Source organism: Nothobranchius furzeri, chromosome 5, assembly GCF_043380555.1.
Source record: "Nothobranchius furzeri strain GRZ-AD chromosome 5, NfurGRZ-RIMD1, whole genome shotgun sequence".
Classification (NCBI taxonomy): Eukaryota; Metazoa; Chordata; class Actinopteri; order Cyprinodontiformes; family Nothobranchiidae; genus Nothobranchius; species Nothobranchius furzeri.
The window spans coordinates 79,360,621-79,375,389 of NC_091745.1; the positions used below are offsets into that span (position 1 = coordinate 79,360,621).

Below are 14,769 nucleotides of genomic sequence, written 5' to 3' on the forward strand. Positions count from 1 at the left end.
TGACAGAGCACACTGTTTCATCCAATTATCACTTTCCGTTATCTCTGAAAACATTATAGTTCACACTCGCTCCTTATCAAAGCCTGTTCCTGCTCATTATCTCTGGTTTCATCACAAAGTCGGGCTAAATAAACCAAATAATCAGTGCAGACGTGTCGTTTCAGCTAATTACTGCAACTGGTTGAAGCCTTTTTTATGCCTGCTGATTAAGCTGAGAGCCTTTAGTCACGTTTGCATATTTCATAGGACCGGTGCAACATGGTGGGGAATTCATCAGCACAGCAGATTATGCAAGAGTGCATGCACTGTAATCTAAAAATGTCATTAAATAATCTGGAAGATGACATACTGGGTCAGAACAGGGAAGAATCACCGAGTTGCTGATGCTGGTCACATCCAAAGGGTAAGAAGTTAACCATCTTATAGGGTAACGTGTGTGAAAGTGAAGCGCCAGGCAGCGAGGAGTCAGTGCGTCGTCATGAGGTCACATATTAGAGTGTGTTTCCCATATGCTGAGTAAGGAGTTTATTGTTACACACACACACACACACACACACACACACACTTAGCCCTGCAATTCAATAGGTTATTAGCGGTATATGGAGGGAAAGTGCTCGCAGCTACATCCGTCATTTAAAGGGATGTCGGTTCATCATTGATTTTAGTTCATGGTTAAAATATCTTTTGACTGAAATTCCATCAATAAATGAAACAGAATTTTTCATTGTGAGGCACCTAACGTGGCATTTCTGGTTCGACAAATAAACAGAAAGTTATAAAAAGCAGAAAATCACTCTTAAAAAATACGGATCCTAATTGTTGCTTTTCAAACATAACTAGATGTTTGATCACAGTCCCTAGAAGTCGTTGACTTTTTAGTCTTAACCCCACATTAGAGAACGGATCAGCCGGGGAAACGGTTGGTAGTCTTTAGATTCAGGTCTTTAAAACAAAAAGAGCCGAATCCGCACACTTCGATCTGCGATTGCGAGAGTTTTATTTTTCAAGCCTTCGGTCAGAAGACCTTCATCAGGAGTTGTTTATGTTCAGACAGAGTCCTTAGTTAAAGAGGACAGTTGGTGTCAAACACCTGTGTAATTCAATACAACAAAGCATTATGGGATAGATTCAGGATTTAAAAATTCTTTATAAATGGAGCGTATTATGCTAAACTCACCTTTTGCATCATTTTGTGCTGCCATGTGGCTCTCTACTGCCTCTATAAACACTCTAAAACAAGAAAACAGTCCATCCTCAGTGTTTGTTTTTAGGAATCAGGAGCCTAAAACAAGCCATTTCAAAAAGTGTCCAGTTGTGACATCACAAACTGGGAAATTTTTATAGAACCACCTCACGTGCAAGAGAGAGCTACTGTTGGAGCAGCAGCTCTCCTCTGAGCCCCTCCCAGATATCTGACAATCTCAGCTTATAGCTGCCCATCAGTGGGGGTGGGGGTGGGGGGGGGGGGGTAGCCAGCTCCAGCTTGTTTTCTTAAAGTGACAGAGCCCTGAAACAACTCATTTTGGAAGGTGCTGAAACTGTCCAGAATAAACCTGCTGAGATTGCTTCATGTGAGAGGGATTTTGTGCAAAGAACTTCATAAACATGTTCCTATATCATTTAACTATTCTAACTTAAAGAGCAAGTCACTCCAAATCAACTTTTTTTTTGCTGATAAACTATATAAATGAGTGTCTGATTGTGCTGCAGACAAATGTAGTCAATAACTCGGCACTTTAGTGCATCTTAGTTAAAATTTAAATATTCTGCCTAAAACTGTCAGCGATGCACCGTCGTCAGGCAAAAACTCAGCACTGCATTTGAGTTTCAATCTGCCGTCGCTATTGGCTAAGAGGCACACTATGATGTCAGATGGTGCATTATGATGTCACAATGTCATGAGTGTGTGCATTTCTTAGCTGCTACGCCCTCTCAGTCTGCTAGGCAACAGCATTTGTTGCATTTTTCAAACAGAAAGTGGGAGTTGAGTAAGAATCTGGTAGGGGGTGACTTGCTCTTTAATAAAGACAGTCATAACATGTCCCCCCTAACATGAAAATCAGTGTTGCTAATTTTACACGAGACTCTTGACCAGAGGTGGGCAATCCTGGTCCTTGGGGGCCACATTTTTTCCCTGCTTCAACACACCTGGTTTACATTAGCAGCTGATTACCAGGTTTCTGCAGAGCTTGATGAGATGCTTAGCAGGTGAATCAAGTGTGCTGGAACAAGGAAACAACCAAAAAATTCTCGATAGCGGGCCTCGAGGACCGGAGTTGCCCAACCCTGCTCTTGACCAGATTAAAACAAAACAAATCTAAGTTCAGGTTAGGGAAAATAATCATTTTAGTGCAAAGAAGGTGGCAAAGTGGTCCTGCATGGACTCTAATCTCTTGTAAGTGCGTTATTGGACCAGGACTGAGTGTTGAAGGTGACTTTTCTGAGCTGGAGGCCAGAAAAGCTAAATATCAAAGTCCGATGAGTCAGATGAATGTATTGTCTCGGTGGCGTTTAACCCTCGACCTCCCTGGCGGACCGGACCAATCTCCTAAAAGTTCAGACAAAGTTAATGATGTCTCCACACCTGAGCACAGACACAAGAAGAGCTTCAACTCACCGATTCATATGAATATTCAAAATCAGTGACTAAATCCCTTCGCATATTTCAGCTAAAATATGAAAACTAAGTCATTACATTTAACGGACACCTTTACAGTGAAGGAGTGGATTTTATTGAGTTGTTGGAGATCTTTTGTCCCTAAATCTGAGATGGGTTACAGTCAACCACAGCTGAAGTTTCAACAGAAGTTATTTAGGCTTTTTCAGTCTCCTGATCAGCTTTATCTGCGAAGGAAAGTCGTGGTTAAAAGTCCTAAAATGGCTTAGTTCTATAAAATAAACACAATAAAACACCTTTTTACTCTACCTCCTGTTGAAACAATGCTTATAAAATAAAATAAAATAAAACGGTTTTAGTTAAACTGGGCATGAGTGATGAGGCTAAAATAAAAAAATATGGTTTAAACTGGTTATTGCAGCACATCCGTCCCACACTAACATGGGTTGACACTGAGAATTAGTGATGTGTCGGTCGCGAACGAACCGGCTCTAAGAGCCGGCTCTTTGAAGTGAACGACGGGAGCCGGCTCGTCATTGGGAGCCGTCCCCTCCCCTCCCCCCTCCCCTCTTGCTTTGGTGAAAGCTACAGGCGATTAGTCAACACGTGTAACTGTGTGTCCAGACTGTCCACACACAGAGCAGTAGGGGCGGGGAAGAGGGAGGATCAGACTCAGACACACAGCAGAGCACACGCGGGAGGAGGGAGACGAGAGGGGAGGAGGAGGAAAAAGGAGAGCGAGAGAGGAGAGTGTGACGAAGACGGTGAGAAAATGAGCGCCAGCAGTCGGGAAGTGGAGATCTCTTAAAGTGATCAGTTATTAAATCCATAGAAATGATAAATATTAGATATACCGTATTGCATTTTTTTTATATTAGTAAATTATTTTACATAAAGTTTAGCATTATTTTGGTTATAAATGTACTCTACGCAACAGAAAATCTGAGGAGCCACTTGGGAGCCAAAAGAGCCGGCTCTTTTTGGTGAGCTGAGCCAAAAGAACCGGCTCTCTAAAAAGAGCCGGAATTCCCATCACTACTGAGGATACAGTTATGTGAAATTATGTTTTAACAGCATCAGAATTAACATTTAACCAGTAAAACGGCGGTGACACAATGTACAAACAGTGCAGTGTAATAGCAACAGCTTGTGTGTGTGTGTGTGTGTGTGTGTGTGTGTGTGTGTGTGTGTGTGTGTGTGTGTGTGTGTGTGTGTGTGTGTGTGTGTTAGATTTTAGCAATGTTTACTTTCTGAATCTACATTACACATATTCATCAGTTCCTCGTGAGCAGATGCTGAAATCTGATCTTTTATCATTTATTTCGCGTTTAGGATCGAAGTTTATTCGTTATAAAATTCATCTGTTTATTTAAGATTTTGCATAATATAACTTGCATCTTGCTTCATTTATTCCTGTGAAATCTATTTATAGTAGAGAGATCTTTAAGTTTCTGGATGATATTTATTGATATGGAACAGCAACAGCTGTGCTTGAGGTTCCTCGTGATCTCTGGTGGATTTATTGGGTTTTGCTTGTACTTTAGTTCTGTGTTCATTAGAAAACTTGGATTTATTTGTGCAAACTGAAGTAAAAAAAAACAGGTTTGTGTTATTTTCCAAGTATTTCTGTGTGTTAATGCTAAAATCAGATGTACAGGCAAGGAAACCCCCAGAATAATCTCAGAGCAGATTAAACCTTCTGAAGAGACCCTGAGGTGACTAATCCAACTGAAACCTGATGAATAAAACAGAAACTTGATGTGACCGCTCTCTTCTCTCTCCTCACCAGTGGGATGTTCTTCGATGGAAATCACACCTACATGATTGAGCCTGGAGAGCAGGACGGAGACGCTGTAAGTGCTTTTTAAACTGGTCCTTTAACGAGCGAGGCTGGTTTCAGTACGAATCACGTTGGTCCTCCGGCCGACGAGGACAGAATTAGCCACAGTCGTGAAGTTTTGTGTCCGATTACCCAACGTGACCTGCTCAGATGAGTTCTGACATTTCCTGTCCGTCTGGGTCTGGATAAGCTTCACTAAAGGTGTGCATCTAGAAAACACTTGTGAAGCTTTGCTTCTTCAGTATTCCACTAGTTTTATATTTTATTCTGAGTTGTCCAGATGTTGTGATTGATGTGGATCGGTAGAAAATCACTGATGTCATCTGCGACCACCGTTACTCTGAACTGCTTGTAGGTTGGGCAAATATTTCTAAGTTTGTGAGTTTTCGTGCTAAAAACCCGTCTGCATGTGTTTATAATCCTGCTTTTAATCCACTCTGATTTTGCTGTGAACTCCTACAGCTTCAGGTAAGCAAACCAAGTCCAGTATCAGACAGAGGTAATCTGAGTAAATACCAAATGCTGAACTCAAACAGCACTTTGTTGGTTTTTTCATGAACATCCAATAAAACTTGTATTTTTGTATTTACTCTGGACGTCTGTCTGAAATGTGCTGACTGATCTGAAACATTTAAGTGTGACTAAAAAGCAGAAGATGTAAGAGGGCAAACATATTCTCACAGCACTGTAACACTAGTCGTTGTGTGTATTTTGTGTATTTGCAGACACACGCCGCCTGAATTAGAACTCTTTATTTTTATCTAGGACTGAACTGCAGCAGAACGAGGTTTACGGTGCACACTAAGTGTGTAAATGTCTGTGGATAGGAGGAAGAAGTAGATAAAACAATGATCAGAACAAAGATATCAGATATATTTAGTTTAGGAGTGAAAGAGTGTGTCTGCAGGATGCTGCTGTTTCTCTGAGTGTGCGCTCCTGTGTGGTTGTAGTTGGCTCGTCTCGGTGCATCGTGGGAGGTAGGTCTAGGTGAAAAAAACGAAATTCACCTATGACGAATTCTTTCATTGCAGCTGGTTTTTCACAGTAAGACGTTAAAGAACAGGAGAGAAAATGTGAAGTTGTTGGAAAGAATCTGATAGAAATCTCCTTTCTCTCTGGCTTCTTCTAGTTTTCAGATGAAACTGAATTATTTAAATGATGACAGAAAGACGCACGTCTAGTTCTGCAGTTCTACACGGAGAAATGGTTTAGTTTGGTTTTTTGAGGAGGAGGGGCGACACTTAAGTCTTTAACAACAGCTAATTTCTAGCTGTTTTTCTCCTTTTAAAATAACTCAAGACGTAGCTACTGTTTACAGTCTGTGAGATCGTGGGGTTGCCAAGTCTGTGCGAGTCGGTCCTGCAGCACCAGCATTTGTGATTCAACACCAGCGGTAAAAACACAGCAGCATTTTGTAAACATCCAAAGCCAGTAGCAGGAGTGACCCAGAAGTTATTATTTGAACCCCTAAGAAGCCAAAGCATCTTTCAGTTTTTAATATTGGGTAAAGAAGACTAAAGGTTATTGTTGAGCTAACGGTGAATTAGAAACTAAAAGTCCGCTTTAAAAAGATCTCAAGCTACTTTTTCAGGTGCCAACAACTCGATATTCCAGTTAATCTTTCCGGAGTTTTCCCCTCTAAGAAATTTCACAGGATTTTTCAGCTATCCCTAAAAGTGATTACTGTGATACAATGTGAGCGATACGTCTTTTTATTTATTTTTTGCTAAGCGCGCCCCCGCCCCGCAGAGCTCCGTGCAATAGGAGCACTGACCAGAGCTAACCAATAGCGTTAGACTACCGCTTACTTGCTTCCAATTTAAGGAATACCTCGGCTGATGCAGAGTTGATGAACTTTTCATGGATAAGTGTTTAAAATATAAATATATGAAAACTAGGGATGCAATACCGAAACCGATTCCAGTATCGGTATTGTTAAAAGTTAACCGATACCAGGAACCGATACCAATGCAGTTGCTTGAAAATGGCTTCGCTGTAACTTGTCATTTCTGTTCACCTAATATTTTAGTTTTGTGATGATTTCTATTCATATATTTTACTTGTTATCTACCTCACAGTCTTTTCCTGTTGAAAGCAGAGAAGAAAATAAAATCTGTATTCCAAATCCATTGCATTTTTTTTGTGTGGTAGAATTATCGGTATCGGCGAGTACTCAGATCCAGGTATCGGTATCGTATCGTTTTGGGAAAAAGGGGCATTGTTGCATCTCTAATGAAAGCCCAACATGACATGAGAATAATACTTGTAAAACGAGGTGTTTTAGCTCTGTGTGTCGGCTACAGAAGGACATTTATAATAAAAACCGTGACGCCGCCATCTTAAAAAAACGGACCCAGAGATTATTTGTGTGATATGCTCATCAGCCACTAGATGGTGCCATTGGATAAGAGAAATACTCTGGAAAGAGACTCATTTATCTACTCAACCTCTTACCGAGTCGTCTAGAATCTTCTGCCGCTCATCCGTAACTGTTGACATCGTCTCGTAACGGAGTGGATTTGAAATTCCAAGTGAAGTGTAAAGTCTAAATCTTTCCTTGGATTTTATGAGATTAAGTCAGAAACTGTCCAAGTCATGTGACTCAAGCCCATACCTGATTTTGTTTTTATATTAAACATAGTGCTTTATATTATTCTCTATCTGTTAGTAACAGCACTTAATACACAAGTTTTTAATGCACCTCTACTCATGTATCCGACATAACAAAAACAAACTTTAAACTAAATCTCAGTAGGACAGGCTCGGAGTCAGCATGGGTCCTGGCTGCCATATGGTCATCCTTCTGGCTTCTCACCACCAAGGCAGAGAAAGTTGAACAAGACTTTTCCCCAAAATGTCCCAAAAAATCTTCTTTTAACTTCATGCAACCGAAGTTTCAAACGGTTGGAAATGAAGCAACTGCAATGCTAGCATGAGTCCGTGAGATAAAAACATCATGTTACAGGTGCTATAGTCAATAAACGTTACTGTGTGTGTGTGTGTGTGTGTGTGTGTGTGTGTGTGTGTGTGTGTGTGTGTGTGTGACCTCAGGGAGGATGTATGTTATGTTGATTTAAATGTGCAGACATCAGCGTATGTTTGGCCCTGCAGGCTTTCATTTGGTTGTGTTATTAACACCTTTGCAGACCCGCTGGACCTCTGAGCTGCTGTGGCTACACACACACACACACACACACACACACACACACACACACACACACACACACCGTTTTATCAGACTTTAACAAGGACTCGGGCATGTTGCTGCAAATTTGAGAATATATATAAAAAAAGAAATCAAGGTTTTTGATGCGTTATCATTTAATCTAACAATTTTATTAATTGATACACGTTAAAAAAACAAATGTGCAAATTTGAAGCTTTTCTTATCTTTGGTTTTTGACATTTTTCTTTGATTTGCTTCAGACTTTGATCTGACCAGGAGGAGGGGGGGAGGCTTTAGGGTTGACTGAGGGGGGGAGACACGACTGGTGTGATGATGGGGGTGCTGGCAGGTTGCGGGTTTTAGGGTGGGAGGGTTATATTAGGGGCCAAATGATGGTCTGTATGAGTTTGAGCTGGCGATGACGGCGAAGCTGATGGGGTACAAAGAGAGAGCGGGTCTCCCGATGTCCTGAGGCCACATTCACGTAACAAACCCAGCTCCAGTTCATTCACTCTCTCAAAGCAGCACGTTATCCCTCACTGCTTTTTACTGGTGAACCAGCCGTCTGCATCTGAGGTGCAATCTCCCTTGGCAACCGGGGCCCTGCCCCCATCTCAATACACCGGCATATGAAAGCCATCTGTGCGGAGCCCTAATCTCCACCAATTACACACTCCCTGCTGAGTCTATATGCTGTGTGTTTATTTTTAAACTGAGCCGTGATGATCAGAGGAACAAAGAGTCGATGTTTGAATTCAGTCAGTCCTGAGCTGCTGATGATGTCCAGTCCCGTGTGCGTGTCTCAAAAACAGAACGGAAGCAGCTGTTGTTATTTTAGCGGTAATTCTACAAACAGTTTAACGCTGAAGTGACACATTATAGAGGAGTCAGCAGTAATTAGGGCTGCTAAAGTTTAGGTTGACATTCATGAATCAGACCGATTTTTGGTTTATAGTCAAACCTCAGCCTCCAAAGCTACATTAAAGTGACAGTGTGTATTTTTCCTGGCAATAGGGGGCAGCAGATATGTAAATTGCTGCAAGCAAGCTGTATTTTTGTGTTGGAGTAATGCCGGAGTTATGCTTCTCTGTCCGCTCCGAAAGGGACAGACACGCATGGACGGAGACATTTTGCCATCATACTTCTCCGTCTCCTGGGGAGTGTTGCAAAGCAATTAACCGCCAGGACACCAGAGGGCGCAGCGCTGTTCTGTGGTATCCTGTCATGTATCCGGTCCAAGATCGTGTGTTTATATTGTGTTTATTGTACATAAGAGACTTTTTAACACGGACAAATTTGTCTCTCATTCTCCTCTTCATCCGCTTGCCACCTCTAAACCCACATTTCCTGTCATTTCCGTCCACAAATAAAATGCTTGCTGTGCATCCTTTCACTCCTCCAGTCACGGGAGATTAAACATTCATAATTTTAGTTTTTCGTGAGGTATTCTTCAAGCTTCTCCGTGTCTGCCACTAGTTATCCTCGGCTCTCTTTGTTTTTGAGGGCGCAATGGCGGCGGTGTAGACGACAGAGGCGTCCTGACCAATCACAAGCTTGCGTTGTCCGTCTCGACGGACGGATGTTTAGAAAAGAGAGCTCGACTCCGTCCTTGCAGGGGCTCTCCAGCAGGCCCGCAAGGAAGGATAATGGCATTGCGTGTCTCTGCACTGATGCAGACGCAGAAGCATGACTCAGGCTTAAGATCTCGCAACGGATGCCCATTAGTGTCAAAAAGCCCCGGGGGTGGGAACTTCAGAAAATTTAACAAGCACATCAGACTCCTTTTCATCGCTGGCAACGAGTGAAGAGGTAAATGTGTAAAACAACGTTTATGAATGGTGAAAATTTTGTAATCATTTGTTACAAATCAGTAAATGCATTTTGTCCTCATGGGCTCCCATAGAAGGAAATATGGCTTCTAATATGGCGTTGCCCAGAGATTTAGACCCACTCCCATGTATTTTAGACCTGATTTTATGGTTATATGTTAAGAAGTCGCCAATATTTTTTCAACAACTGGGCATCATTTCATTAATTTTCAACAATATTTTGATGGATGTTTCCAGAGATTAACGATAAAAATTACACACTGTCCCTTTAAATAACGATAAAAGTCGATGGAGAAACCATGAAAAGGAACTGTAAAACTACGGATACATTTAGTTTTATCTATTTCTAATGTCAGATGAAATCAGGTCCATTTTAATTTAACAAACAGCACATTAAGGCACACATGAATAAAATGTCATTTGTTTTATTTAAGAGCAAAACAAAGACAGGATAGAAAACATGTTTTAACAACGGCACTGACTGCAGAACTAAACGTACAACCGTCAGAAAAAGTTGATCTGAGCTCAAAGAAATAAAAATAAAAAGGCAACAATCTTAAATTTGGCCGACGTGTAGCGTAGACATGTAAAGGCTTCTCGTCGCTCACGTTTGTGTTATTATAACACTAAAGTTTAGAGTGTACACAAAAAAGATCATTTTCTCAACTGTATTTGTAAAAACGCAGCGAAGGAGATTTTTGTCACGTTTTTTGACGCGACGGGTTACAGATAAAAAAAATACCTTCAAGTTAAAAAAGTTAGTGAACAAATCAGGATAAACCGGCACAAAAGCCGAAGCAGCTGCTCTTCACAGAACATTGGCAACAATAAACCCTTCAGCTAAAATAGATCCAAAACAAACAGATCAGCCACCTAGCTGTTTCTAGACTGCAGGCTAAAGTCTGAGTTAGTTATTTTGCAGCGGTCTCATTCAAGTTTGTCCAACAAGTATTGTAACAGGAGACGATGTCCGTGTGTTTTATGGCTGAAAGTGGGCCACTGGTCCCATTTAGTGACATCAGATTATTTATTGGTGCTGTTCTGCTGGAGAAATGATAAAACTAGATAAAGTTATGGAGTTATTTTCTTTTATCCAGGTTTAATAATACTAATAGTGTTTTACTAATCTTCACACCCTTCATAAATTGTTGTTAGTAAAGTGGTTTTTCTCTCTCATCTTCCATTATCTGAAGTTTCCTGACTGATTTCTAAAAATGATCAATAACAAAGCTCTAAAAAGCTCTCGTATTCTTCACTAGAGTCCATCGCAGTCCACAGCAGTATATCTCATGAAAGATGATAGACGGGTCCAAAATGTGCTCAGGCTTCAGCTTTTACCCTTTTCACTCATGCTGAGTTAGTACAGGAATGTCAATCTCTAAGGCCGACATCCGAGAGCGGGAGGAGTAGCGGCGACCGGAGTAGCCAGACGCGTAGCTCTGCGAGGGGGCGTAGCTCTGGGAGGGGGCGTAGCTCTGCGATGGAGCATAACTCTGCGAGGGGGCGTAGCTGTAGACTTGACCTCCTCCCACCTCTGATCCATAGCCATCAGGAGCGGGGAGCTGAGACACGTATACTTGAGGTGGAGCTGGGGCCACCACCGTTTGCACGTAGCCCTGAGAAGGTCCAAAATGCTGAGCGTCTATTACCGCAGGGGGATACATCTGTGGTGGCAGTGGCTGTGGACCATAAACTGGAGAAGGAGGAAGTCCATTGGCAGTGAGAGGCTGAGCAGACAGAGAGTTAGACATGGAAGGAAAAGGCAGCCAGAAGGGTGAAGGCAGCTTCTTACACATACAATACCACATGAACATGAGCAACGCGGCTAGCATCAGCCCTCCGGAGCAGCCGATTGATACGTACACGGCAAACCCGTCAGAGAAAATGTTTTCATATCGAACGTTCATCTCCTTGGTGCGGAAGAGGAACCATATGGAGGGTGCCATGGGGATCGCTCCGCCCAAGAGCATGAACATCCCAGCCACCAGGTGGCAGCCTGCACTGTTCACGAGGAACGTGATGGTTTTCATGTCTGGTTCCGGTTTGTCTGAGCAGCAGCAGGTCTTACACATCCCAATCATGCAGAGAAGCAAGGCCAAAGAGCCAAACATGAGGCCTGTTGGAAGACAGAACTGCAGGAGCCGCAGATCCAACTGGTCCAACTTGGAGTACCACTAAAATCAAAGAGTGTGTTAGGATTTAGACATTACACCTAAACACAACAAACAATAGATCAGCAATAATGTCTATACCTCTGTGTCGTGGTAGAGGCACCCTGAATATCCATCCTGAGTCACACATTTATCCCACAGCCCGTCATACACACTAATGTTCTTAGCATTGCGGTTGAAGGTGACAAGTCTCGTTATGCGCCACTGTGGGATTAACGTTGCCACGGCGATCCCACACACAGACACGAAGGCAAAGATGAAGGAGAATGCATTGGTGGCGTGGATGTCCCGGCACGACATGGCTGGCTGCTGAGGATGGGACCCGAGGCCGAATGGAGTTTCTGGGAAAGCGAAAGAAGAACCGTAAAAACCCTGAAAAGATTCTGGTGCAAATTTCTCAGCTCTCCAGTTACTACTGGAGTACGCTAAGTGTGCCATGGGCTGACCTAACCATGGGCCACCCCCTACATTTCTATTCACCACAGTGTAGTTGACCCAATATCTGCTGTCCCTGAGAGACAATGCTCTCATTTCATTAGCAGACAAATGGGAATGACTTGGTGGCTGTGAGTGAAGGGCGTTTGTGTCTATCCTGCAGAGCATCACACAGACTGAACAGCCACACAATAAACCTTAGAACTGGCCCTGAACTCACATTTATGTTCATATAAAAATGTATATAAATATACATAAAATATCAATGATTTCATTTAAACATTGCTCATAGATGCCTCTACTTACCAGCAAAGACAACCATATATTAAATCTTAATAATATTACGTTTAAAGCAAGTTAACTTTTTTAGTGTTGCTTGTTTTTTTTAATATAACAGTACAGCCAAATTTCTAGCTTTTTATTTAATGCTCTGGTTTAAAAATGTTAGAATTTATCATATATATAGACTTAAATAAGCTTTAAATTACTGATAAACATGTTTAATTACATCTTTTACCAGTAATTATCAATATTCTTTAAAATTATATATTTTTAAAAAGTGAATCTGTCAATTTTAGATGAACTGCAGTAAATCATAGTAGTTATGATAATGGCTTTTCAAAAGTATCATTACTTTTTTCTACTGTTTGTGATAAATAAGTGCTCTTAAATCACATCTTTTCTTTGCTGCTCTTTCTCTGCAGTAGTTACGAAGGAATTAAGTGAAAATTTAAGACACAAACGGAAGAGTCAAAGCTCAGAAACTACATTTAAAGGCAATATTAGAATAAGTTTTTATGGCATCATGTGAGGATAGTTTTAGTTTTAATCAAAGCAATGAGATTTATTTATAAGAACGCAAATAAAAACGTATTTTGTTGTTTCTACCCTGAGCAAATGGCACTTAGTAAAAGTAATAAAATCGTTTAAACACTTTAACGTTTCTTATTGTCCAACTTTAACCCTTGTAACTAACTTTTAATTAGCAAAATATAAACATAACACATATAACAAAGAAATCATCAGCAAACATTAAAACGACTTGTTAATATTACCAGACATGTAGATGGCAACAAAGGCAACCCAGACAGGTGACTCGGTGTTTGTTCAAGTCGGTTCAGAGAAATTAGAACAATTATAATTGTGTAACGCGCAGCTCGGCTGTATAATTACGCCCAACAAACAAACTCAGCCACTGCTTTTACAAGCTTCAGTGTTTTTATCTAGCTTTACCACAATTTACTTGCCCCACATATGAAATAAATAAATTACTAAACTTTAATATTAGCTGTTTTGATAAAAACCGATTAGCCATTTCATGCTAACCGATTAGCTAGCTAACAGTGGCTAAAACGTTAGCATTATTAAACCTGTTGAAACCCGATCCTTTAATGAGATCTGTAACCTGAAATAGGTTAAAATACCTTATAATTCCATATATCTCTCGGGGTTTAGAGCAAAAGTGGTGGCATTTTAGTCCAATATGCTGTAACAAACTAAACAAAACTACCCAAACATTTACGTTTGTGGTCGGAGCGTAAACAGGATGTAGCCGCCAGTGTGTGGGTTTTTTCCGCCCTCGGTGCTGTCTCTCAGGAGATTCTTGGTGCTTTTCTTCGTTTCAAAATGATTAAAAAAAATAACACTGATGTGGAAAACCAGCAACCTCTGAATAATTCCGGGCTTTATTACAAAAATAAATTAAAATCGTTTGTATAAATCAAGGAGAAAATGTGAATTTATACACCCAATAGATTTTCACAGCAGCAGTACTACAGTTTGAGACACTGAAGACGAAGGTTAATGAATTGTTATGTTTCAGAAAACTAAACTAATAAACGTCATCGTCAGCTTCCAGACGGTTTTGTTTGAATCTCGTGGCCATAAGGTTTAGGATTAATTCAATTTCAAAGTAGTTTTTATTTCTGAGATCAAGAGCTGTTGCATTTTAAAACCAATTCATCTGTTTTCATTTGTTTTTAATACTGTCTGCTTTTGAAAACTTGTCAGAAATGTGTAATTAAATTACGCTGATTTTATGAGATGAATTGGGATATCATTTGTTTTAGGACTGGGCAGTAAATCGAAAATTCATCATTATCAAAATTTCTGACTGCTATCGAGATGATTTTTCCCATGTCAATAAATTTGATAATAAAAATGAAAAGATGTGTGTAGGTTGGCAACATTCATGTCCCTTTAAGAAGCTGTACCACCTTGAGTCACCTAAAAATGTGGCTCAACGTAGTTCATGTGACAGCCCCATCTAGTGGACAACTTTGGTTTCTGCGCACATGTAGTTATCGTCCACTTATCGATATCGAGGTGAAATCCTCAATGTATCATGATATTGATTTTAGGCCATTTCGTCGTCGTCGTCTTCCTCCGCTTATCCGTGTCCGGTTCGCGGGGGCAGCATCCCAACTAGGGAGCTCCAGACCGTCCTCTTCCCAGCCACCTCCACCAGCTCCTCCGGCAGGACCCCAAGGCGTTCCCGGACCAGATTAGAGATGTAACCTCTCCGACGTGTCCTGGGTCGACCCGGGGGCCTCCTGCCGGCAGGACATGCCTGAAACACCTCCCCAGGGAGGCGTCCAGGAGGCATCCTGACCAGATGCCCAAACCACCTCAACTGGCTCTTTTTGATCCAGAGGAGCAGCGGTTCTACTCCGAGTCCCTCCCAAATGTCCGAGCTCCTCACCCTATCTCTA

The 14,769-nt window shown here is 41.3% G+C and overlaps 2 protein-coding genes across 6 annotated transcripts in view; one reads left to right on the top strand and one right to left on the bottom strand.

Annotated features, from left to right (window-relative positions):
• The window catches only part of adam22 (ADAM metallopeptidase domain 22), an 83,517-nt gene that overhangs the window by 31,249 nt on the left and 37,499 nt on the right, over window positions 1–14,769 (top strand). For 4 of the 5 annotated variants that reach the window (XM_054741398.2, XM_015950615.3, XM_015950617.3 and 1 more), the window contains exon 6: window positions 4,407–4,470. In XM_054741398.2, the coding sequence (XP_054597373.2) occupies window positions 4,407–4,470 (64 nt within the window). Of the gene's footprint in view, window positions 1–4,406; window positions 4,471–4,636; window positions 4,809–14,769 lie in introns of those variants that run through there. The other variant, XM_054741400.2, reaches the window with a different exon arrangement.
• Window positions 9,862–13,618, bottom strand: cldn12 (claudin 12). The gene is made up of 3 exons (XM_015950651.3): window positions 13,483–13,618; window positions 11,705–11,964; window positions 9,862–11,626 (listed from the first exon to the last, which is right to left on the bottom strand). The coding sequence occupies exons 2-3, from the start codon at window positions 11,921–11,923 to the stop codon at window positions 10,796–10,798; spliced, it is 1,050 nt and encodes a 349-aa protein (XP_015806137.3). The 5' UTR covers window positions 11,924–11,964; window positions 13,483–13,618; the 3' UTR covers window positions 9,862–10,795.

What these genes read in the sequence shown, in the direction of transcription:
- cldn12 (XM_015950651.3), bottom strand. Translation starts at nt 11,923, where the DNA reads ATGTCGTGCCGGGACATCCACGCCACCAATGCATTCTCCTTCATCTTT. An exon ending in GCCTCTACCACGACACAGAG is followed by an intron (nt 11,627 to 11,704) that starts GTATAGACATTA and finishes CTTTGATTTTAG; the next exon opens with TGGTACTCCAAGTTGGACCA.